The following is a 24,908-nucleotide window of genomic DNA, read 5'->3' as shown; positions in this document are numbered from 1 at the left end:
AAATATCCATATTCAATTTATGGATTTCCACTCGCCTTGCAAGTAATGCTTTTAAAATTACAATTGATTATTCATTTTATTTAGATTGTAATATTTTGCATCTTATGCAGATTTGGGCCTATGAAATCATACCATCCATTGGACAAAGATATGGTGAGAATCTAGAGGAGGCTGACCTCCCCAGAATATGTCGATAGAATTCTTCTGAAATGACTAACTCCAAGGATATTGGTGCAAGTATAGGTGAGCCAATTGTAAGTAAATTTTAAATGTATATCAAAATATATAGTGTATTTTACGACAACTAAGTGAGCCTCTCATTTTTCATATAGATTGTTGTTCATTACACACTGAAACCTACGCCGGAAGAGGCGTCTAAAGCATTTTGGAGGGAGATTCAAGGATGAAGTAGAGGATCCAACAGTTGATGTCTTTGTGGATAAGGAAAATGTAGCATATTCGTCCATTCGTGTTGATTTTCCTTAGCAAACTTGCCAGTCTCCTAATGCCTCTACATATACTCGGGATCCATCTTCCTTTCATAGGCCACCTATTTCTCCATATGCTCATACATTTCATCTGGGGCCATCTACATCATATCCATTTCTTTATCCATCTAGAGATGAGTTTGCTTAGGAATTGAGAATGCAATTACTGCAAATGGTAGAGATTTTAGAAAGGAAAAATGAAGGGCGGATAAATGAGATGCGTTCTTACATAGACCAAAGGTTTGATTGTGTTACATCTTTGTGTAGACAAATTGATGAGAAGATACCATCTGTTGCAAAGTGGATTAAGAATTCTAACCCGTCAACAACACCTTACATATATCACTCTCCTCTTCGTAGTGGATTTATGAATGCTGGAGAGGCATGTGATGTAAATGAGGATCCACTTGTACATGTAGATGCTCAAAATGATGAGAAGGAAGATGACAATGAGCAGAGACAAGTGGAAGATTATGTGTTGCCAAATGAACCAGTTTTTGTTAAAGAAATAACGTCGCCCATAGATGGCATGGACCACAACAAGCAACTGATATGAATAACTGTCTAAATCCCGTTTAAGTGGAAAATGAGTAAAGAGAAGTAACAGATTTGTCAAATGATGATCAAACTCGTGTGGAAGAGAGAGATACCTGTGTACCGATGGATTCTGTATCTCATGGTGATGCAATGGAGTCCATCCCTACAGTGATGGAAGATGAGTCTCATGACTCAAGTCAGAATGGGCGCGGAATGAGAATCAAGAAAATGAAACTCATTCTTCAATCTTCGTTCACAAATCCGGAGAAGAGGAGGAAGCTTCACAATGTAAACGCATTTGACCCATTTCAAGAGCTAGATCCGACTAAGGCAGATGACTTAGAGAATTGGTTGGTTAATGCACCTGACAGGTAACTATTCTTACATTAATTATTTTTGTGAAGTTGAAATGCCCAGCTACCGTTTTGGGCTAAACAAACAGTGCTGCTGTCATTTTTATCATAAACTGACTTACAAATCTATTAGAATTGATCAAAATATCATCACAATGTAAATATTAAATTAACGATTGAAATTCATCCATCCATAACAAACATGAATGAACAAAAATGAACACGAAATGAGTAGACATAGTACCCATACATTTAAAACGACCAGATGCCGTTTTGGTCTAAACAAGCAATGCTGCTGTCTTTTTTAACCAGAAATTGACTTACAAATCAATCAAAATTTTTCAAAAAATATCACAATATAAAAATTAAATTAACAATTAACATCCATCCATCCATAACAAATGTGAATGAACAAAAATGAACAAAAAATAAGTAGAAATAGCACTCTTATATTTAAAACGACCAGATGTCGTTTTGGTCTGAACAAACAGTGATACTGTCATATTTATTAAAAATTTGTCTGAAGTGGCTATCATACTTTGTCAAACAACTATCACAATATATCAAAAATCATCATAATCTATTATAATTTCAAGATTAAGGTTAAACAAAAAATGTTCTATGCATTTGTCAACTAGTGTAGAGCATTTTTGCAAGTCAGACGATTATGGTCCCTTTGGCCACACCTGCTACATTTACGAGTCTTTTTTTCTCTCCTCTTGATGGAATTCGACGGTTTTTTAGATGTCCACTTTGTCGTCGATTCGAAAGGGGTGATAACACCTTTGGCTGATTGGAGATTTCCTATTCAGCCTCATTTGCCGCAGATATATACATTCAGCATATGCTTGTTTCCAACTAGCACTGGTATAATAAGGTGAGCACAAATTGTAATAAGATATTTCCTTAAATTTCACTGCTGCAAGTGCATGTTTACAAGGAAGTTTTTCCAAATCAAATTCCCTACAACTACATGTTCTTGCCTCCAAGTTCGCGATATGCATTTTATTTTCAACACCGACGTGCAATTCATACTCATTTATTGGTACCACTATCAGTCCCTTTGCATCATCATACTTTTTATGCATTTTATTTTCAATGGGCGGGGTTAGAGTAGTTGCACATTTTTCAGCGTCATTGTGTCTCTTATAAAACCATTTCTGTAAAGTTTTTCTTATTTGCTCAACCATAGCAAGTACTGAAAACTCTCGAGCATTCTTGAATAACGAGTTCAAAAATTCTGCATTATTAGTTGTCATAATATTGTAACAAATTCCTTTGAAATGTGCTTGGGACCAAAATTCATACACAACTTTCTTTTCTAGGTATTGTCCAACTACTAGACTTTTACGATATAGATTTGCAATTAATTTTTCAAAATTAATCAAACTATACTCCTTTGTAGTTGTCATAAACAATTGTAAAATATCGATCTTATGATAATTGGACTTTATGTTTAGTTGTAGATGCCACATGCAACATCCATGATGTGCATAAAGATAAACAATCTTTATAATGTTACCAATGATATCCTTGCGATCAAGAATGAAAACAAGCCCTTCCAACATATCCGTTAACTGAAATAACTTATACGAAGAATCAAATCCATGATGCATCGTTTTCAGAATCAATAATGCCAAATGCAAGATGATATATCTGAAGATTTGCATCTTGACACGTGGCAACAAGTAACGTACCTCAAAATTTGGATTTCATAAATGTTTCGTCTACAAAAATGACATGTCTCATTGACGAGTGAAAACCACGTATGCTTGGTCCTAGAGCCATGAAAAAGTATTTGAACCGATTCTTATTATCAACCTCAATGAACGTCACTGTACAGGGATTATTCTTCTTCAAAATATTGTAATACTTTGCCAATCTATCATAACTAAGATCAGGTGAACCTCTTAATAGCTCTATAGCACATTCTCTAGCCATTCATGCCTTATAATGATTTATATTTATGCCAAACTCCCGACGAATATCATTTTGAATGTTCGAAGGTCTGTATATAATGTTGGGTTCCTCAAACTTCGACATGATGTGTTTTCCAATCATCCAACAACTAGCCTGTCTATGATCTTTGTGGCGAACATCCAATGAACAATTATGATAACATGAATACTTTCGAATTTCAAATTCGTCACTTTTCGTCAATCGTGTTGCCCGCAAACGCCATTTGCAAATTTCCTCAACACAAGCACATGTACTCATATTTGACTTAGTGACCCTAAATTCAAAAGAGTTTCTTACAGCAAGTATTTGTAGTGTGCCTGAAGATCATTCTTGTTGCGAAAAATTTGGCTAACGTGCACATAATCGATGTCAGGAATCTTAACTGATGTTCCACAAGGATTCAGATATGCCAATGATCTCACCTACCAATGTAAAAGGTGCATTATGAGTAACATTGTCTTCATTTATCATATGAGAATTATCTATGTAGTTGCCATGCACTACTTCTACCCCATCCCAATAATCATCACTTGTAAAGTTCACACAATCGTTTTCACAATTTTGATTACATGGAGACAACTGTCACATATAATTGTCATCAGACTAATCTTTTTGCATATTCAATTTATCCATGTCCACCGCATTGTCCACAACAACATTTTAATTGTATTCATGATTCTCCTTAACATTTACAATATCAACATCCATGTCTTGTTGATCTACATAACCCTTTTCTACAAGGGTTACACAAATTGAAACTTTGTCATGCAAAGAAAGAAACTAACTAACATCCATATCACAAGTAATCTTCATTGGCGGAACCGATAATTTTGCCATGCTGGGAACGAGAAATTTCATCTTGATGTCATACATATTGGGATCAACCTTAACTGCTTTTCGAACTTTGTCATACAACTCTGCATATGAGATTGTTTTTTATACAATAATATTTGTTGCGGTGTCTTTTTCATTCCCTATCCATTTTCAAATCCATCCACCTTCATCACTCTCTGCAAATTTAACAAAATAAGAAATAACAATCATTGCACTAGAGTCCATATCTGCAATTCAACAAAAAAACAAGTATAATATATTACTCCATTAATTATCAAAACTGAACACTATGAATCATAGCTACAATAACAAACAAAAGGCCACTCATATTGTTACATAATAGATTTAAGCAGAACAAAAAGGCATTCTGTAGTTTAAAATGTGTATGCGCCGTTTAAATTTATTTATGATAATAATGCTATAAAAGGATGGAGAAACAACTAATTTGCCAATAAGTATATCAATACCACCATTGTCGTATTAAAACGGCAGCCAGTTGGGAAAAAAGAGCACCCAACTACTGAGAAACGGCACCATTCCGTTTTAATATTTTATAGCAAATTTTAATTACTCAATGGATTTTTCTCATATTATATGATAAGTATATTTTATACACTTATTTAGAACATTAAAATTGAGTATTTGTTAAAGAATTTGATGGAATATGACTTAATCCTATTTATATATTGTGTGTAAGTTACAATCAATGGAAGATACGAGAATAAAGAAAATAAGCAGGAAAAACGACTCAATTACATCAAGGCAAAGTTTGGGGACTAGAATGCAATAATCTAAAATTTTAATTTGATCAAAGAACGATGAGTTGAGAGCACCAAGAGTCAATTGGAGTTGAAGAGAAGATAATGGGACAAGAAATTTTGGAAAATGACCAAAACACACACTTCAAAAAGTTTAGGGACCAAATTGCAAATTGGCCCCTAAAATAGTTAAACTGTGCGTACGCATAGGCTTGTAGGTCGTGCATACGCACGATTGGAAAATTGAACTTCCGAAACTAAATTGATGATACTATGCGTTTGAATGGTTCAATTCCGACAAAAAATTCTGTTTCCTTATTTTATTTTGGAAAGTTTTGGTTTACAATTCTTTGCACGATATTTATACCAAAAGTCGACGAAACCACAAAAAAACCTAATTTTTATGGGATTGGAAGCCGACAAAGAGGAAAAGAGAGCGGGATATACATTGAAGAACAAGACTTCATCACTTAGATCCGAAATAGAAAGCATAAAGTAGAGGATTTCAGATTCTTTTCATACTTTAATGATTCGGGTGATGTCGTTCCTTTATTTTTCCTATTTTTCATACATTAATATGCTAGGCTAAACATCTTTGTATTGGATGGATGACAAAACTGATTGACTCCTAGTTTTTAATTCAAAACCTTATATTTTTATCTTAATTCTTGCGTTGTGGTTTCTTTAATATGCATATCTATATTGTTTTAATGTTTGCGTACTATTAGGACAATAAGTTGCTTATTCGTAATGTTAAAACTCACGGTAGGTAGAACACTGTTATTGGAACATATGGACATTGAATGTTTGGAATAATATTTGTGACGTGTGCGATCATGTGTGATAATCCTATACATCAATGCGTGTTTTCCATATGAATTCGGACTAGGAATATGATCGTTTCGTGGTAATCATAGGTTTATTATATCTTGGGAAAGAATAATAAATAAATGTGGAATTATCGATTGTCACAATTGCATGAGTTGAGATAATTGTCATAGGTCGATAATTAGAACTAAGAGTTGATCAGTGGTGTCGAAAATCCAATACATTCACTCATCTGAATTCTAAAACAAATTCTTATAAATTTTGCAAATTTTTAGTTATAGAACTTAATTAGCTATTCAAACAAACGTCAACGTTTAGTTAATCTCACGAATTTAATTATATCGAATACACTGGAATTAGACTTTATTCATTGTGGGACGATAACTCTTTCATCACAATTATTACTTGTGCAATGAACTCGTACGATTGCGGAATTTTAACGAACAGTATACAACTAAAAAATAACAACAAATTGATAATTTTCAATTTATAAAGCTCACCTTCAGCTATGTGAAATCGATTCTTGCTAATCTACCTCCAAAATTTGCACTATTTGATTTGTTCTTGGTTCGGGAAAGGGAACTTCAACATGTAATCATTCATTGTAAGAAAGAATAATGCATATGAAGAAGAATAAAGTTGGATTTTAAGGTGGGTTTAATATGGTGAAAATGGAGTTGGAAACGAGAGAAATGAAGGGGATTTAGGGATTTATATTTGGGGATTTGGGTAATATTGATCTCCAAATTGGACATTTTAGTGATTTCAATTTAACGGTATTTAAGACTTTTAATATATAATCAAATAAACTATAGACTACTTAACCAAAAGTATTGATATAAGCTATTTTACCAAACATTATGATTGACTAGGCTTCTTAAACAAATCCCCCTTTTTTATTTTTAGTATTATCATTTTTTTCCGAGTCTTGTAGTTTCTAGAGATCTCAGTTAAGTAAAGAAATGTGCACGTCTTCATTTTGAGTTTGGTGAGTTGCATGGAAACGCAATGGCATTAATGATCTCATGTTGAACCTACTTTTACTGAATAAGAAATTTGTGATTTTTGTTTCCATTGACAGTCAGTGTTATCTAAGGGGAGCTTTATGTTCCTACATTGGAATGGTGTTAGGTTTACATGGAAGCTTAAATGTCTGAAATGGTTTCGCACTTCCATTGATTTGCTAAATTTTGAAGAGTTTTCTTATAGAGTCGGCGTAAAATACTCTTGTCATTTATGTGGTATTTATGGAAGTGCGGCTTAAAGGCAACCGCCTATCTTTTCTCACTGGAATCATGACACCCATTTTTCGTTCTTTGAAGTGATTCTCACGCCACAAGTTCCTATTCTCCCTTCAAAATGGACAAAATAAGAAATTTATTTCTAAACTCACACTGTAGTTACATAAGTGCCTGTTATATATTGTTACCTAAAGTTCTCTGATTTTTGTTATTACATACACTTGCAATTACACAGTTGAAATTTGGTTACCCGGTATGGAAACTAAATATTTATATTTGTTTGTTTTTTGTTTTTCTGACCACTTTACAGTTAACAACTAACCTAAACTGTAACTTTTTGTGGTTATTACCTGAAAATCATTCACAGTTTCTGTCTGATGTTGTAAGAGGCCCGCTTGGTTATTAATATTTGGATCATATTGTTTTCTATGTAGTGGCCCAGTATTCTGGAAACGAGTCGACATCATGAGGCATTTGGATTTTATACCCTGCTCCTAAGCCCTGTGGACTTGAGGCCTGACAATAGGTGATTTCAAATTACTTTATTTTAGCCTTCTTTTTCCAATTTTGATATTGTACATTCAAAAAAAGTCCTGTCGGCCCTATTTCTCAACTTGATGATCTGTTCTCTTTCCCTCGCTCAATCTCTCGGTCTCTTGCACTCTCTTTCGCTCGCACGTACATTTCTCACATTATGCATAATGCTTCCTTCCTGGTAGGGACCTGCCAGCGTTCAACAATCCCTTAACTTTTATTGATCATTTATGATCTCTCTAGAGTGAGGTGGATGAGCTAAAAACCAGCCCTCCTAGAGCTTGAAATTGGGTAGAATTTCTAAACTTCGTACAGTTTGATATTCTGATCTTGGTATGTCTGCTCAATATCATTTTTTTAATTTGCCCTGTAAGTTATATTACTTTAACTTAGGCATAGATTTTGATTTTGTGAAGGTCCTTTTTATCCCCTCAATGGATCTCATGAATCTAGCATTTCTTGATCTTTGCATCTTCAGTCCTTAGATCTGGATCATTTTCCGGATTTAGGTTCCCCAATCCAATTGGATGCTACTGAATTTCCTATTCAAGTTGAAATGAAGTAATACTCTTAACGTTTATTGTGAAGATTAAATTATAGTTTGGCATTCATTCTTTGTAATCTATATTTTTTTCCAGCTGGCCATTTTATTTTGTATGAGAATATATGGAAAATCTTTAAAAAATTTTATTGGCTTTTGGATTATTTTGTATTTTTATGTTCATAGCGATTAGAGAGCTTGAAGCCACCTAGAGTCCAGAGTATATGTTCATTGAAATCATTTTTGACAGTCTTACTTTTTCCCTTTTTGACAAGGTATCTTTCCAGCTATGACAACTTACATTTTATAAGCATATATTGTTTAATTTGATGCAGCCTGTACATTTGTGATGTGTTAATTGTAGGAAACAATCGAAGTTTCTTGAACTATGAAATTTTAAGTTGCATATGAGATGATTTTTTCATGTGGGATACATGTATATGCATTCAAACTTTTACAAGCACATTTATAGTTCATATACTTGTTTATAATTGTTAAGCACATGGCTGTGATTGATCAAGGTGAGTAAGGGTAAGACGAGAGAATAATTACTGTTTTTTTTTTTTTTTTTTTTTTTTTAAAAAATTTTTTTTTTTTTTTTTTTTTTTTTTTCTGTTGGAAAGAAAACAAATTCCTTTACAGGGAAGAACCATTTATTTTATATCCTTTTCTTGCTTTTCCTGCATAATGTAATATCTTCTCGCCTTATCATTGTTTACTTAAGCACATAAAAAAGGCACGAGTCCCTGCATTTGATTGTGTAATTACGGTTTCTCTTAAAAAGTCAGTCCTCGTGCACGATTTATATATGTACATATGCACAGGTTGGTCCATTAAGGTCTTGCCATAATTTGAAGGAAGGAGAGTAGGAGGACAATTTGCATATTGTAAAATTCATTCTTTGACAGGTCGATGCTGCAGTTCTTCAGTACCAGAACCAGGTTGATGCTACAGTTCTTCAGTACCAGAACCAGAAACTTGGTCAGCAATCAGAAGTACAGAAGCAATAGTTATATATGTGATCTTGAAGCCAAAATTATGGAATTAAAGTGAATCAACTTTGGAATCCAGTAATTCACATACAGGACCTCTTGTATAATCTCTCTCTGTTTGACTACTTGTGTTATGTTATAAGATTTTCATTCTTTAGCGGCTTATTTTATTGACTTAGTGTAGTTATTCGAAGATTTAATTTTACTTGGTGTGCGAGCTGGGGCAGGCAAAAGTGCCTTACAACACCTAGATCATGTTGATTCTTCTTGAGGTAGCGTGTATTCCCGTTAAGATTACTTTCAGTTTTGAAGTAATGAACATTATTTAACTCTTTATGTTATGTATTATAGATACCGACTCTGTCCGTAGGTTCAATTCCATCATGTCCTTTGGAGGATATATTCCTCTGTAGACTACTACAAAGAAATTCCATTCCAAGGGATGGAGCTAATGGATCAATTAATTACATTAAAAAAGCTCTTGCATCACGTCAGGCTTCTACACGGGGATTAATGAAATTACTGGAAGATGCTATTGATGCTTTAAGAGATAAACTTGAGGACATCGCTCAGGCTTTGCAGGGAAACCAATCTGCAGAAGGTCGGGAGAGACCTTGAGTAGAAGGCCAATTTCTTCTTCATTCCTTTTGTACTCATGCGCTCACATATTTATAGTTATATGTTATCTTACAAGAAACTTCTTGCAACAATTTGGAATTGACAGATGTTATCTTCCAATTACATAAGCTGAATGATTTAATGAAAGAGGAGGCTGGTCATTTGCACGAGGGAATTGATGTTCTTCATTTGAAGCATAAAAATTCAGACTTGCTTCAATAACCATTCAGTGGATCAATCTGAGATAAAGCGTCTTGCAGGTATTCATTTCCCCACCCCCTCCCTAATGGACATGCAAGGTTTATGCTCACCAAGTCATACTGGTGGCAAATTTTCATTCCTAATGAAGTTACCGATATCTGTCTGCATGAATGTATTGTTTGCTTTATGTGTGTTTCTGCAAATGAAAATGTTTATGATTGGGTTCTGACTCTGCATATTTTTTCCATTCCCAAAGGTGAGCTAAAAGAAAGCATAGCAGAGCTTGAAGAAAGCAGAAGAAAGTTGATTAATCAGAAAATGCAGAAAATCAGGGCATCTGGGGTACAGGTTCCACCAGTTCCTGTTTTAGGTGTAGCGAATGGACTATGTCTCCTGAAAAGCCTTCAGATACGTTTAAGCGGTTAAGGGAATTAAAAAATTCTATTGAGGAAGTAAAGGTGTATCTTGTGACTGCCTCCTCTTAACTTCTTTGCTTGTTTTTTTCCCTCTCTCCACATATATTTATAATGTATATTTTTGCAAGTATGAATTATTAAAGTTAAATCCAATATATGTTTGATAGGTTAGGTGAGGTGGTGTAAAAAGAGTGCTAAAGTTGGAGAAACAAGTGATGTTGGAATAAGTCAAAGAAGAAAACGAGGCTGGCACCCAGGCACCATCTAAAGAACAAGTTTATAGGAAGATGGAGCCCCAAAACACCCTATACTGGCCAGGAAGAAGCAAAATATAAATGGGCGCCACCCATTATCAATCGTGGTGCCTAGGCACCACCCACCACTAAGCCTGCGCTACGCTGTGAATGTTAGGGTTTTAAAGTTTTGACCCATTTCCTTCGGCCGTCCCCTTCCACCTATTCACTCGGCTTTCCATCATTCCCATTTCCTTCGACAAAGCAGATGCCATTACATTGAACTCCTCTTTAACATCTTTTTTCAGAAAGATAATAATTTAGCAAGGCAAACCATGATATTGCAATTTAGTAGCGGATTTAGTAGGTCGCCAGCTAGGGCGGCCGCCCTAGCTGGATTCGCCATAGAGATTTTTTTTTTTTTTTTAATATAATAGATAAAAATTTTAGGTTATATAACTAGTAGTTCATTTTATTTTTAAACCTCTCTTCTACTTAGTTGGTTAGAGCTTTATTTTTTATATTGTAAGTCTTGGGTTCGATTCTTTCTCCTCCATTTCATTGTGCAAAATTTGTAATTCTACAATATTTACCCAAATTAATTCCTTAAGGAAAGGATTTGAACCTATAACTTCTAGAACTAGGATAATTGGAAGCTTAACCATTATGACAATGGTTGAATTTTAAATCTAAATTTAACAAAATAATATATGTTAAGACTTTAGGAGAGTGTTTTTTTTTTTTTTTTTTTAAATGCTTCAATAATTTATAATACATGACTTATGAGTATTGAGTTTTAATTTATATGTTATTTGAGAATTTGTTCACTATGAATTGTGATATTAAAAATTAATTTGAGTATCGTGATATGTGAATATGTGATTCATAAAAATTGAAAATGAAAAATTGGGGAATTTATAATTTATGATGAATTGGTGTTGAGAATTGGAAATTGAAACTTTAATTATATTTTAAAATTAATTTTAATTACGTTTAATCTTTGATTAACGTTCAATTCTCATACTAATTATGAAATGATTTTTTCAACTAAATTTCAATCTAATTCTTGTAGTGGTGTATCTAAACTTTCAACTACTTTTAGTCGAGTAAACGATTTGTTAAGTATTGATAACACAAAGAAGTTTTATGTATCATGTAATTTATATTATTTCGAATTGTATGGAAATATAATATGATATAAATATACGATTTTTACGTTTTACTATATTTACCTATAGATCGAAGAATTTTTAATATTATTTAATTTAATATTAATAAAAGTATCGCTCTACGGCCGTTGACTATCGACAGTCAACGGCCAACGATCGCCCTAGCTGAGTCAAAATCCTGGATTCACCCCTTATTGCATATGAAATGATATATGCGTAAATACTAAATGGGTATGCGATATGCTATATTGACCTGAATCTTGTATAGCTTCTTCCATTTTTATCTCCATTTCATTTTTCACAATTACACACTTTTGCAGTTGATGCTCTAGTTCAATCTTTGACATAGATATATACAGTTTGTCCTGTCTAGCATCTACAAACTCTGCATTTACATTCAATTCCTTTTTCCTTTGTATGATTAAAGACCTATCAGCCCAATATGTCACTTTTAATAAAGAACAGCTTCTGGGAAATAACGTATTATAAAGTAACTTACCTGCATAAGACTCTGCCTCCACTTTATAACGTTCTGCCTCAGCATTCCATTGCTGGAGATGATCGCTCATTAAGATGTAAGGACGAGATGAATTGTGTTATTTGATTTATAGAATGAACTGAGGTAGAAGAAACGCAACAAGTTTTTGTGGCTTAATTTCGGTAGTAAAATTGTGTTATTTGATTTGTTGAATGAACTGAAAGAAGACAAGTATGTATACTCATCTCGTCCATACACCTTAACGAGTGATCATATCCAGCAGTGAAATGCTGAGGTAGAACCAGATTGTTATATAGTGGAGATATAGCCTCTGTACGTAAACTACTTTATATTATGTTTTTCTAAGGATTTTCCTAAAGTCTGTTTTTTTATTAAAAGTGAAATATCAGACTGATAAGTCTTTTATCATATGAAAGGAAAAAAGAACTGAATTATAGACAGTCTGTAGATGCTGCATATGACAAACTTAATATACCTACGTTAAAGATTGAAGAACTAGAGCGTCAACTGCAGAAGTGAGTAATTGAGAAAAATGAAATGGAGACAAAAATGGAAGAAGTTATACAAGACTCGGATCAATATGGCATGACATAAACTTGTCTATACATATCGTTTAGTATGCAATATCATGGTTTGCCTTGCTAAATTATTATCATTCTTCAGGGAGAAAAGATGTTAATGAGTTGTTCAAGGTAATGGCATCTGCTTTGTTGAAGGAAATGGGAATGATGGAAGGCCGGGTGAATCGGTGAAAGGGGACAGCTGAAGAGGTCGTGTCCTTGCACGATAAAGCCCAGTCATTGAATTCTTTACCGGACAGAAAGGTTTACTCCTATATCTAAAGCAGCATGCTTTACTCTGCCTACCTTTTCTGAAGTAACTGCAATTAACTTTTCATCCCTTAAGATAATGACTATTGACAAACTTTTATGCACATAAAAGTGTTTCCAGTCATCCTAAATTATTGAACACCACGTAATTGATTTTGCCATCCCTAACTCCTTGTTGCCACCACCAGTTTTTAGTCTACCGTCAGATACATAATTACCATGCACCCTCAAATCAATAGTTATATGAAGAAAACTTAAAGGAAGACACTTTACTGTGTGTTTGCCAGAACTTGTCAAGGCATGTGTAGTGAAGGTTCATGAACTGTACGAGAACTGCTTTCAAAAGTTCAGCTGAACAAGTATCATCGCATATTTGTCTAGAAGCTATCGAGTGGTGATTTACCTGGATTCCCGTGCCTTGTACTGGTAAATTAACTAATTGTATTTTCCCGATCATGCTATCAAGTTTATTTTCTTTTCTTTCATCTCATAAGTACTTTAAAGCATATTGCTTCAAATTCTTGAGGATTATTTGATGAAAGAAATCATATCGGTGATTGTGATGGTTGAACTTCTGCAGATTGAGAAAATTCAGAAGGAAAAACAAGAGCTTGAAGTTTTTATGAACATGCTGGGTCAACAAATATATGATAATAGGTAAGCTATCGATTTCATCCACGAAGTTGATGAATTACAGTTATCAGTTAAATTTTATGACATTGCACTCGCACTCTTATCTGAAGAAGGCCGTCTTATATGTATTTCATTTTTGACAATGTGTACAACTGAATACGTACATTTGTATATATAGACGCATGTATTTCTAAATTTATGTGTATTCACATATAATATATATTAGGCCTCCTCTTTGACGACCATTATTTTTAAACACCTTTTTCTACGTACTCATTTTCTACCACATTCACACAATAAAATATTCTAAACGTGAATTCAAAATTTTTCCCTACTTTTTAACCACCATTATCCTAAAATTCACTATTCAAAACTGTATTTTCTCCAAGTAATGGTTGTCAAACAGGGGCTAAATGAGTACAGATGCTCTGTATATGTGTGCGTGTGTGTGGACTTTAGCTAGATTTAACTTTGATACTGATCCTGGATGGAAAAATTAGGGGGAAGGAAATGAATTAGTTTTGGTAGATGGGTTCAAGTTAGTATAAAAGCGCAAGTCACAAACCAACTGAAAATATTACCATTTTTGAGGGTTGATAATTGTTAGCTATTGTGTCTACTGGAATGATTCATCTCTAACGACAATAAAATTTCCGTAACAGCGGACTGTTATTAGGTTATTTGCTTCTAGTAAGTCTATAGTTGATGATCGTATTTGCATGGATTTGTTCAAGCTTGCTGAACACAAGACTGTGTACTTGTTTCAGAGTCTCATGTGTTGCAACTATACTGTTTAAACAGAAAGAGGCTACGGAAAGAAGAAAATTTGTCAGCAAATGACATCCAACAACAAAGGGTACCATTAGGCGCAACTACAGGGTCCCGTCCAAGTCCGAAGAGGCTCGTCTTCATAAGTCCATTGCTTCTCTACTGTCAGATGATGAACACTTCAGAGATGCTACATCCCACAAGGTAATAGTAGTCACTCAATGCATGTTTGGTACACATCACTGAATATGATTGATGTTATAATAACGAAAATGTTATGTGTACACACAGCATTACATCCCTCTCACATGGAAGGGGGCTCACACACTATAAAATATTCGTGGACCCCCCTCCATGTGAAAGGAGTGTAATGCATTGTGTACACCATAAAGTGTACGCATAACATTTCCCTTCCCTTGTAATAAATAAGATTTTAACTTCTTTTATTATTCAGTCCTCCCTATAGAAACATGTCATCAATGTTATACAGCCTTTATGTTTGTTCCATTTTCATTTGTCTTGTTCTTTGCTATAGAATAATTGGGAAACCAATTTATTACTGAGTAGTACTATTCATGATCAATGATTGCAATAATCGTAGTATCTTATGTGGCACAATATTATTAGAAGTTATTTTTTAAAAAAATTATTAAAATTATGCCACATAATATGACTATCGCAATCGATGACTATAAATAGCATTATTGTTTGTTACTGGTACTTGCATAAACTTCATATTATTTTTCTAGGGCTGTCAAATTAGGAGGGAAAATGCTCGTGGAGAAAGTGCATGTTGCAACAATGTCAGAGCTTTGTGCGATGAGCTCCCAACACCACACTTGATAATCGAAATCTCACCTTTTCCAGCTGGTCCTCTTAGTGACAACGATTATGCAAAGGCTGAGAAGCTTGAGAGTTCTCAGATCCAGTCCTACTGTTTGAGCGTATTTTGGATAGCAACTGTATGTATGTGTCTTCTGAACGAGAACGATTATTCGAAGGCTGAGAAACTCGAGAGGATGTTCACATCTGGCCCTGAATGAATTTGACTTGAACTGCTACTGTATCAGATCTCATGTACATGTTACAATGAATGGAACTTTGCTGCAATAATCTTGGATCATCTGCGCATCAAATGCCTAAGAGTTTTAACCTCTCAAGAACTTGAATTTGTATAATTGCAAAAAGGTAGAATACATTTGAGCTAAAATTTTACATGCACCCACAAATGAAATCTCAAGAACCAACGCACCTTTGTCTGATTGTCTCAACTTTATCGACAAATATTGACAGAGAGAATTTATGAATCATGCGTTGGTACTATAATCAAGGCAAGAATCGTGATTTACTAAGTTGTAACAGTAAGAAATGTATTCTACTTCATCGTACATATAGCAGCCTGTTTACATGGCAGCCCATACATGCAACATCGAACACTTCTTTCGAGGCTTACTGTCTTTCATTCACTATATAGTGAGTGTTAACATACATTCAACAATTAGTAGAAAAGGCGAAGATCAATACATTATCTCGTGTGATATACTAAGACAGGGCAATATAATCTATACGACAGAAAAAATAGTCAGTTTCACTACCAACTCTGCAAGTTTATACACTAGTGCACCTGTCTGTAAATCATTTAACTCCTACAGAGGCCATCAGGTCCTCGTATTCTGGATCACTCTCCTGTTGAATTTTTGCTGTATCACTACCCATATGAGGGTTGAAAGAAACTGAAGTTGGCGAGAAGGGATCATACGATTGCTGCACTCCAGAAGCACTAAAAGGTGGCCGACCAGGATCGTTACTAAAATGTTGAGGGGGAGCCTTAAATCTTTGTGGCTGAGTTGCTCCAGACGGATAATTTTGGCGATGGAGGATTGGGTTTCCTGCTCTGGGAGGAAATGGACCAACAGAATTGACAATTGGATTAGCAGGACTAAAATTTCTTGGTGTTTGAGGGGTTATAGAAGGTGAAATGGCACCTGGAGAAGGAAATGTTGGATGTCTAAGTGGAAACGCAGGGACAGTTGAACTTCTGGCAAAGTTCATAGGTATTTCCGGTCTTGGTTGACTTATTGGATGGCTGACCTGAGGTCTCAGGAAACCCTGAACAGGATGATTCAAGTTATTTACTAATGGTCTGATCAATGGAGACTGAGGTGTTAGAGGTGCCCGCATTGTTTCATTTGGGGGTGTCATAATCTGGAGTGCAGGTTGAATACCCGGCCGAGAGGCTAGATTTTGAGGGCCCCGAGGCTGAAAAGTGAAGTTACTGGAATTGGGTTGCTGTGGTCTTGGTGCAACAAGAGAAGGGGGTTTCATTGTCTCAAAATTTGGGGTAGTTCCAGAAACAGAGTTTGAATTCCCATGTTGCAAAAGATGTGGTGTTGAAGATGTCACTGCAAAGGGTACAGCTGATATATTTACTGGTGAAGCTCCAGACACAACAATGGGATGTGAAGCCAAAGGCTGTCTTTGAAAGGGAACAGTTGATGGAGCCATTGGCAACATGTTTTGACCTTGAGATGCTGAACTGCTCAATGGTGATTGGGGCAATGGGGACAAGACAGGTCTCACCATTTGGGGAGGCCCTGTTGGTGTAGGTAAAGCAGTTAATTGTAAGCTTGACGAGGGAAAATTTCTTGGAATGCCAAACTGACCAGGAGAGAGTGCCTGATGCGTGTATGGTGGCTGTAAAACATGGGGTAGTTGTGGTCTTGAAGGAAAGAGAGAAGGATTTTGAGGTAAACTTGATGCCAAAACTGGTTGAGGACCAAATTGTGAAGGCATATTCGAGGTACTGGAAGATGAATATATTAGGGATACGTTATTTTGAAAAGGTGCAGAAGAATCTGGTGCAGAGCGTGGATGTATTGGAATCTGAGTTGGACCTGCAGGAAACCATGGCTGTGGATATTGTCGAAAGTGACCTTGCATAAGGGGCGGTACAGGTCTTACCACTCCATGGTTCATTTGTGCAGGTGGCATGTAGGAGCTAGGTGCGCCTTCAGTCGGAGGATCAGATTTACCAACATTATCACCAGAAGCAGTTGCCAATGTTTCTGAAGCAGGTGCCAGATTCATCTAAAAATGAAGCAAAACTAATTGAATTAATTAGCAGAAAAATGCAAAGCAAAGAGCTGAATAAAAACAAGTAAACTTCCAATTAAAACTGTAGAACAATAAACATGTATATATTTCGGTTTGTTTAGAATTCGAACATACTGAAACTGGGTTGACTAACAGTTCGATCAAAGACACTGCAGCATCAACTTTCTCATACGTATCAGCTGATACATGAATATGCAACTCATCATAGGCACCAGGTGTTTCCTTCCCGTCACTAGAAGCGACTTCAATCTGAGATTGAAGCAATATGAAAATTATAATCAGCTTGAATATGATGCCATAGACGGAAACAGAACCTAAGAAAAGTTCTTTACTGTGTGTGGTCTAATGAAGGTGAGACCACAAGGTTGCCCTAGTGGGTAATGTATCAAACCACCTACAAGTTGTCACATCTAATGTGGAGGAAATATTGGATAGGACATGCTACCCATAACTTTAGCCTATTAAACACACACACACACACACAAAAATGAAAAATCCAAAATAAGATAGTGAAAAATAATATTATTTTTAAAAGCCATGTTACCTTTCCTCCTGTATCAGCTCTTGTGCCATATAATCGTATTTTTGCTCCTGTTTCCTGATTTTTACGTTCATATATATTATTGCATGCGCTGATTATTGAATATTAACAAATCAAGAATTGAAATCCAAAGCTTTGGTAATGATGGACGTGTACCTTTTCCAGTTGCTTTTGAGTATCACTTGCAGGGCCAAACACTAAACTGATAAAATTGTAGCCAGGATATTCTTTAATCTACAAAGACGGAATTATAGAGGCTCATGAGGCGACTACTACTTGCATACAAAAATCAAGCTTGTTGATGCTAATAAGAATGATCTTACTATATCCATTAGATGAACATTTAAAAGTAACAGTACGAGCTAATAAAAAGTCATAAAAATCTACCACATAATGAGACGTTTAAATGTTTTGTTATCTCTGAAATACAGAAACCAAAGTCTCATTAGAACTCCAAGCCATAATACCCTCTCTAAAACGTCTAGTCATTCTTTTGGCCTTCCTCTTCTCATTAAATCAACTACACATTAGATACAGTCTCATTATTTCTACTTCAGGCATAGAGTTTCCATTTTTACCTATATTACATACACTTCCATGTTTCTTAAGTTGGCCACCATCTTAACTTGTACTCAGCAAGATGGTGGTTACATAGTTCTATCGAAATACTTATTAACGTAAAGCAAACTAACAAAGAGTTCCCTATTTTCATTCAGACGCTTATTACTGTAAAATAAAATCATGATTTTCCATAAACACCGTAAAATCTTGTTCAGAGATTGAGAAAACACGAACAACTATGTAGACCTTTACTATAATTATAAAATTACAAAACAGAGAGCAAAGAGCAAATAATTAAATGCTAGAAAAATGTTCACTCACTGGAATTGGAACATTTGCCTCTTTGAGCAGAGGTTTGTAATCTGCAGGAGCCTTAAAGCTTGGATTTAACTTTAGTATCTCGCCTAAAAATTGACAAACAAACAGAATAAAATTAACCATAAAACTAAGGAGAGCACAAAAATCCAAGGAGTAGTCATCAATGTACATACCAATAGCTTCGCGCCTTTCAAGTTCCAATAACTCAGATTTCTAAATCCCATATCATAGAGTAAGTTCATTGAATGTTAAAGACAGTTGAAAGACCAAGGTAGAAGAATCTTAATGTCAATTCACCTCATTATTGTGCCGACGAGTTAAAGACTTCCTATCCTGAAATTGTGATGCTGACAATGAGTCCTCACTGTCCTCAGTCTCCAACATCCCCAAACTTAGCTGTTGTGTTATTTGATCAACCCGAGTCTGCCAAAAATTTGTAATACCACAAAAGCAGCACTATCATCACTTAGTAGCCCCTTTGATACGAAGTTGATGCAAACCATTCAAATAGAAGATGCTGACATATTTTGCACTCAACACAAGAGAAAAAATTCTTCAATTGCCACCAAGCAATAAATTATTCCTCGCACATGATGGATACAAGAGCACTCAACTTATTTCTATGAACTTGAACTCATACTAGATAAGTAAATCCTCAAACTAACATAACCAGGTTAAAGAAATATAATGACACCAACAAAAAAATACCCACATATCTTGGATTGTGATTGGAGGTGGGGGAATCTAGACAGAAATTGATTAAATATGAAGAAAAATAATATTAAACTCCAAGCACCTGATATGCCAATGCTCTTCCTTTCCTAACAGAAGTATCCATGGTTAGATCAGGACCCCACTTGGTTTTTCTTTGAACTGGTTTAGTGCCTTCTGAATTTACTGCATCACTATCTCCCTTTTTACCACCTCGGAACACAGGAACCAATGAACCTGACAACTTGTTTTTGGGTATAACAAATCCAGATTTTCTTGAAAACATAGAAACCTTTGGGCCACTCGTTGATGCTGCAGATGGAGTTGTTACAGTAGTCTGAATATGGCCAGTAGCCTGCTCAACCTCTGTGCCCATCTTGGCCTCCAAGCAAGCTCTACTAATTTAATTTTGTAAAGATTACTAGAACTGACAATCAACCTTAATTTGCATCACATACTCACAGTTATCTAAATAGAAACATTTCCAAATGAAGGATAAAAAATTTGTATCATGTTGTGTACAGATCTTTGATGCAGATTCAATAATAACATGAACATTCAAGAAAAAGTGCTCAGTGAGAGTATCATATAAGAAGTATTTATATTGTAAAACCCATGAAGTACGTACACAAATACAAATTAGCCATAAAAAGTTGAAAGAATGAAGAGCTTCAGGTATAATAATTCTTTAAGGTTCAGTGATGTGTAAATCATGTCAACAGTTTTAATCAAAATGTTATTTTCCTTTCCCTGCCAAAAGTTAGAAAGTTAAACAGATATACAAGCAGAATGCTAAACATTCCAAATCCTCTATTTCGCCATCAGCCCAAAAATTCCCTTGGCTCCCATTTCCAAATTCACCAACAAAAAAAGTAAATATTTACCTTTTCCCCTCACACGAGCTACCTGAAGGAGATGAGTTGAGGCCTGTGGATGCGTGTATACGTATCTAAATTGTGAATTTATATTAACGTATGAGTGGAAATCGGCGAGAAGAGATCGTGATAAGTGAAGTCGGAGGAACGACTGCGAGAAGGGTTTCGTCTGGGTACTATGGAACAGAAAAGGTACAAGCCCACAAAGCAGGGCTTACCCCTTCTTTTGGGGAAAATATAAGCCTTGTTTGCTCCCATTCTTACTCTTTCTTTTTCCCTCTCTTATTTTTAACTCCACAATCTTCGATAAAATAATATTCCATGCAAATAAAAAAAAAATCATTCTTTTCCAATCATACATTTTTCAAAAAACAATATTCCAACCATTAAATTTGAAAAGAATGGTATATATATATAATTGGCTAAGAAAACCTACTCATTTATGAATAATCTTATACATTATTAAATTTTAATGGTTATGCACCTTGGTTGGTGGAGATTAATATTAAAATTTTAGTATATTTTAATAAAAATCGATGAAGTCTGTGGTTTAAATATGAAAATTAAATTGTTGATTTTGATTTAAATTAAAATTTTAATTTTAATTTCTACCAACAAAGGACTTAGTCTATGCTTGACTCATATTTGTAAATTATTTATCACTCCAAATCATTTTATATCCATACATTTTAAGATATCCAGAAGTATTATCGACTTATCTATCATTTATTTCTATCTACTAGTCAAAGTTGAACGAGCATTGCACGTTATTCTAAAATACTTTATAAGAGAAGTAAAAGTAATATTTGATACCAATTTATTGAAGGATTTGATGAGTTTCAGATGAATTTAAAAAATTAAATTTAGTATAGAAATTTAAGAGAAGAAAATTGTCCTCAAATTGTACACTCACAACTCAATTTCAATGATTCAATTTTTTTTATAATGATAAAATACTATAAATGAATAGTCTTTTTATATTACATTTGATACATAAAAACTAATTGTTAATACATAAATTTAAACACCCATTAAAATTTTCAGATACATGAATATGAATAAATTAATCTATAATAACTCCAGATTTATGTAATTTAAGATTCATCAGTGAAAATTTATTGAATCTAGATTAATGTGAATGTTATTTAATTGAGAATTAATAACACAAATTTCATAAATGACAATAATTTTGTAGTATTTATTATATATAAAAAAATAAAAAGTAAAGTATTATTGAAATAGTTGAATTATAGGGAGTTAAAATCATCCAAAAAATGATTCTCTCTTCATGTGATATTTTAATAGATTATAGATTTATAATATAAATTGTTTATAAACACTTCCCAAACATACTCTTATATGCATAATGAAATAAAAATTTCATTTTGATATTTTGTTTAAATTTTTGTTCAAAGCGTCAATATGACATGTTAAAATAGGAAGGCATAAATTTATACATGTTATTTTTATACAATCTAATTATATACTGAATCTTCAAAATTGAAAATAGTATTAAGCTATGCATTGAAGGTTAGAAGAGTAACTAAATTCAATACATATTATGAATGTAACCCAGAAGGAATCAAGGTTCATTCGAATTCATTTGTGTCTCCCCTAGTAACTCGTTCCCATCAAAATTATGCGTATTCTTGCCGATAGTATTAGACAAGGCTAGACTCTAGGACAAGCATGCCATCAATACTTGACACTTCCAAAGCTGGCATGTTTTCTGGTCAAGGAAAATAAAGAAGGGATCAAGTATATTTAAACAAACAAGGAGCTCTCGACTTGAGAAGAGGAGACTCCAATCAAGTGTTTTAAGTGGCGTAGAAGTTTGAGAATAGCAAGCTGTCCAAAAAGATGCAAGCTGCACATACACCCATATGAAACAGCCCCGTCTTTTGCCACTACTAGAAGATCCCACGATATGGGACGCGAACCAGAACAGAGTAGACTAGCAGATAAATGTTGTCTTTAACAATAATCATGCTAAGAAACAAGAATCACAATTCTAAATTAATAGTTTAAGAATCATACATGCAGAAGACATCTTGAATGCAAATATTAGCGATAGATCTTCCTTTCCTTAATTCTCACAAAATACTAGCCGTCAGTGGCGTAAGCCAATAAAAACATATGGAAAGGAGAGGGAACCTAACCTTTATATAGAAATTTATTGAGTCGTCTCATTAACGACTCCAACCCTTATTAGGGTTTCATATTTCTGGCTCACATACTTAAATTACCACATTATATAAGATATAACCTATGGAACGATCCCAGATGATCACTTAACAAATTAGGCTTAATCACAGTATTATTATGAGATATACATTTAGCCCATAAAATTTGCAATCCAATGAAAAGCCCATATTTTAGAATTATTTTAACATTCTTCTACTTAGGCAAACATTTGATTGCTATTAAGTAATAAAACAATTTTTTTGACTACTGTGTTAGACTACATAGGTGGCAACACAAGTATAGTTCCAATAATAACACCTTACACAACATGATCCAATCCAACAAGAATGTCAACATCGAACATGAAAATCGTTATACCATTTAAATGATGTAAGACTACTCCACAACTACAAATGTCAACACCCTTATTGACATGGATCTCCATCTTTCAACTAATGTGATAATATGAACTTAGCACCAAATGTGATAAAAAAAAATTGTGCTAATTCATATCATCCTCATAATGCTTCAAAACAAAATAAAGTCACATGTCTTTAAAAGAGACTCATCTTATATTTTTATTCGTTATATCTCAAGATCATAATGATATCAAAACAAAAGGACATAATCCAAATGCATGCTCAAAATAATTTATGGTGGGGAAAAATATGTTTTATTCTTGGAAGGGGCTGTACCCGAAAAACATATGGGTTGCCTACGTACTCCGTGAAGGGATCAAGCCAAAATATAGTTCTTTTATATAAGTAACTCTCACTAACCAAAAAATCAAGGGTTTTCACAATATCCATATTAGCAACATGTGTTTTAAAAACTTTCGAAGCGAGTTCCTTAGTTAAAGGATCTGCAATCATTGCCTCTTTTTTGATATGCTCTACTTTCATCTGTCATTCCTTAACTCTATCTCTAACCACCAAATATTTGATGTCAATGTGCTTTAACCTACCAGAACTTTTATTATTCTTTGAAAAGAATACTGCTGTGCTATTATCATAATAAATAGTGATTGGCCTCGAGATGGAAACAACAAACTTTCAACTCAGAAATAAAATTCCCTAACCAAACGACTTAGACTGTAGTCATAACATGCCATAAATTCAGCTTTCATAGTAGAAGATGCCACTCGAGTCTACTTAACACTTCCAAGAAATAGCACCACTAGCTAGCATGAAAATATAACTTAAGGTTGATTTCAAATCATCTTGACATCTAGTAGAATCAAAATCTGAGTAGCCTAACACCTAAAGGTAATTTGAACGCTGGAAAGTAAGCATGTAACTTTTAGTTTTCTTCAAGTATCTCATAACTTTCTTAGCTGCTTTCCAATGCTTTTGCCTTGATTCGACTGAAACCCACTAAGAACACTGATTGCATAGACTATATTCGATCTAATGCAAACTTGAGCATACATCAAACTCTCTACAACACTAGCATATGACATCATCTTCATAGATTTTCTTTCTACCTCATTCATTGGACATTAAGCTTTGTTAAACTTATCCCCTTTCATAATTGGTACATCACCAGTGTCCAATTCTGTATATTGAACATTTCTAGAACACATCGTATGTAAGCCTTCTACGAAAGTTCCAACAAGTCACGATTTCTATCATGATGTATTTCAATTCCAAACACATAAGTAGCTTTTCCAAGATCTTTCATCTCAAAATTAGCAGACAACATTTTTTTGTCTCATGAAGCAACCCCAAGTCACTGCTAGCAAGCAAAATGTCATTAACATACAAGACAAGAAAAATAAATTTTCTTCTACTGGATTTGAAATAAATGCATCGATCAACTGTATTTTCGATCAATCTAGGAGAAGTTACAACTTCGTCAAACTTTAAATACCACTATCGAGATGCTTGTTTGAAGCGACCATATAAGGATTTGTTTAATTTGCATACAAAGTTTTCTTTTCCATTCACAACAAAACTTTCAAGTTGTCTCATGTAAACCTTTTCAGAAAGATCTCAATTCAAAAAAATTGTCTTAATATTCATCTGATGAAACTCCAAATTATAGTGTGCCACAAGTGCTATGATAATTCGAAAAGAATCTTTGAACGAAACAAGTGAGAATGTTTCATTATAGTCAATGCCCTCTCGCTGAGTAAACCCTTTTACAACCAATCTTGCCTTTTTTTGTTCAACA

The 24,908-nt window shown here is 34.3% G+C and overlaps 3 protein-coding genes across 13 annotated transcripts; 2 read left to right on the top strand and 1 right to left on the bottom strand.

Moving 5' to 3' along the window:
- The first annotated feature begins 1,068 nt into the window (after positions 1–1,068).
- On the top strand, positions 1,069–5,201 carry LOC111401150. Its single transcript, XM_023028753.1, has 2 exons — positions 1,069–1,396; positions 4,868–5,201. Exons 1-2 carry the CDS (start codon positions 1,149–1,151, stop codon positions 4,959–4,961), a joined length of 342 nt encoding a protein of 113 aa, XP_022884521.1. The 5' UTR covers positions 1,069–1,148; the 3' UTR covers positions 4,962–5,201.
- A 1,007-nt stretch (positions 5,202–6,208) lies between these two features.
- On the top strand, positions 6,209–15,692 carry LOC111401126. 10 transcript variants are annotated; one of them, XR_002703937.1, is made up of 12 exons: positions 6,212–7,524; positions 7,718–7,823; positions 8,898–9,166; positions 9,250–9,337; positions 9,417–9,666; positions 9,790–9,943; positions 10,141–10,342; positions 12,865–13,025; positions 13,319–13,457; positions 13,612–13,688; positions 14,466–14,636; positions 15,182–15,692. XR_002703937.1 is itself a non-coding variant. In XM_023028707.1 (5 exons), exons 3-5 carry the CDS (start codon positions 13,679–13,681, stop codon positions 15,473–15,475), a joined length of 495 nt encoding a protein of 164 aa, XP_022884475.1. In that variant the 5' UTR covers positions 11,490–13,025; positions 13,319–13,457; positions 13,612–13,678; the 3' UTR covers positions 15,476–15,692. The 10 variants fall into 10 exon arrangements, 1 of the variants encoding a protein (XP_022884475.1); XR_002703939.1 differs by having other exon boundaries at positions 7,718–7,865; positions 8,982–9,166; XR_002703941.1 differs by having other exon boundaries at positions 6,213–7,524; positions 8,982–9,143.
- A 101-nt stretch (positions 15,693–15,793) lies between these two features.
- Positions 15,794–20,777, bottom strand: LOC111401114 (splicing factor 1-like). 2 transcript variants are annotated; one of them, XM_023028697.1, is made up of 9 exons: positions 20,562–20,777; positions 19,763–20,075; positions 19,264–19,389; positions 19,140–19,179; positions 18,970–19,052; positions 18,244–18,321; positions 18,091–18,144; positions 17,661–17,795; positions 15,794–17,519 (listed from the first exon to the last, which is right to left on the bottom strand). In XM_023028697.1, the coding sequence occupies exons 2-9, from the start codon at positions 20,051–20,053 to the stop codon at positions 16,068–16,070; spliced, it is 2,259 nt and encodes a 752-aa protein (XP_022884465.1). In that variant the 5' UTR covers positions 20,054–20,075; positions 20,562–20,777; the 3' UTR covers positions 15,794–16,067. The 2 variants fall into 2 exon arrangements, with proteins under 2 accessions (XP_022884465.1, XP_022884457.1); XM_023028689.1 differs by having other exon boundaries at positions 19,763–20,072.
- Between the last annotated feature and the right edge of the window lie 4,131 nt (positions 20,778–24,908).

Source organism: Olea europaea, chromosome 1 (genome assembly GCF_002742605.1).
Source record: "Olea europaea var. sylvestris chromosome 1, O_europaea_v1, whole genome shotgun sequence".
Taxonomy (NCBI): domain Eukaryota; kingdom Viridiplantae; phylum Streptophyta; class Magnoliopsida; order Lamiales; family Oleaceae; genus Olea; species Olea europaea.
This window is presented reverse-complemented; position numbering and strand designations above follow the sequence as displayed.

What these genes read in the sequence shown, in the direction of transcription:
- LOC111401126 (XM_023028707.1), top strand. An exon ending in GAGATGCTACATCCCACAAG is followed by an intron (nt 14,637 to 15,195) that starts GTAATAGTAGTC and finishes CTGTCAAATTAG; the next exon opens with GAGGGAAAATGCTCGTGGAG.
- LOC111401150 (XM_023028753.1), top strand. Translation starts at nt 1,149, where the DNA reads ATGGATTCTGTATCTCATGGTGATGCAATGGAGTCCATCCCTACAGTG. An exon ending in TTGGTTAATGCACCTGACAG is followed by an intron (nt 1,397 to 4,867) that starts GTAACTATTCTT and finishes TATTGTGTGTAA; the next exon opens with GTTACAATCAATGGAAGATA.
- LOC111401114 (XM_023028697.1), bottom strand. Translation starts at nt 20,053, where the DNA reads ATGGGCACAGAGGTTGAGCAGGCTACTGGCCATATTCAGACTACTGTA. An exon ending in AGGCAAATGTTCCAATTCCA is followed by an intron (nt 18,322 to 18,969) that starts GTGAGTGAACAT and finishes CCGTCTTTGTAG; the next exon opens with ATTAAAGAATATCCTGGCTA. An exon ending in TGTTAGTCAACCCAGTTTCA is followed by an intron (nt 17,520 to 17,660) that starts GTATGTTCGAAT and finishes CTTCATTTTTAG; the next exon opens with ATGAATCTGGCACCTGCTTC.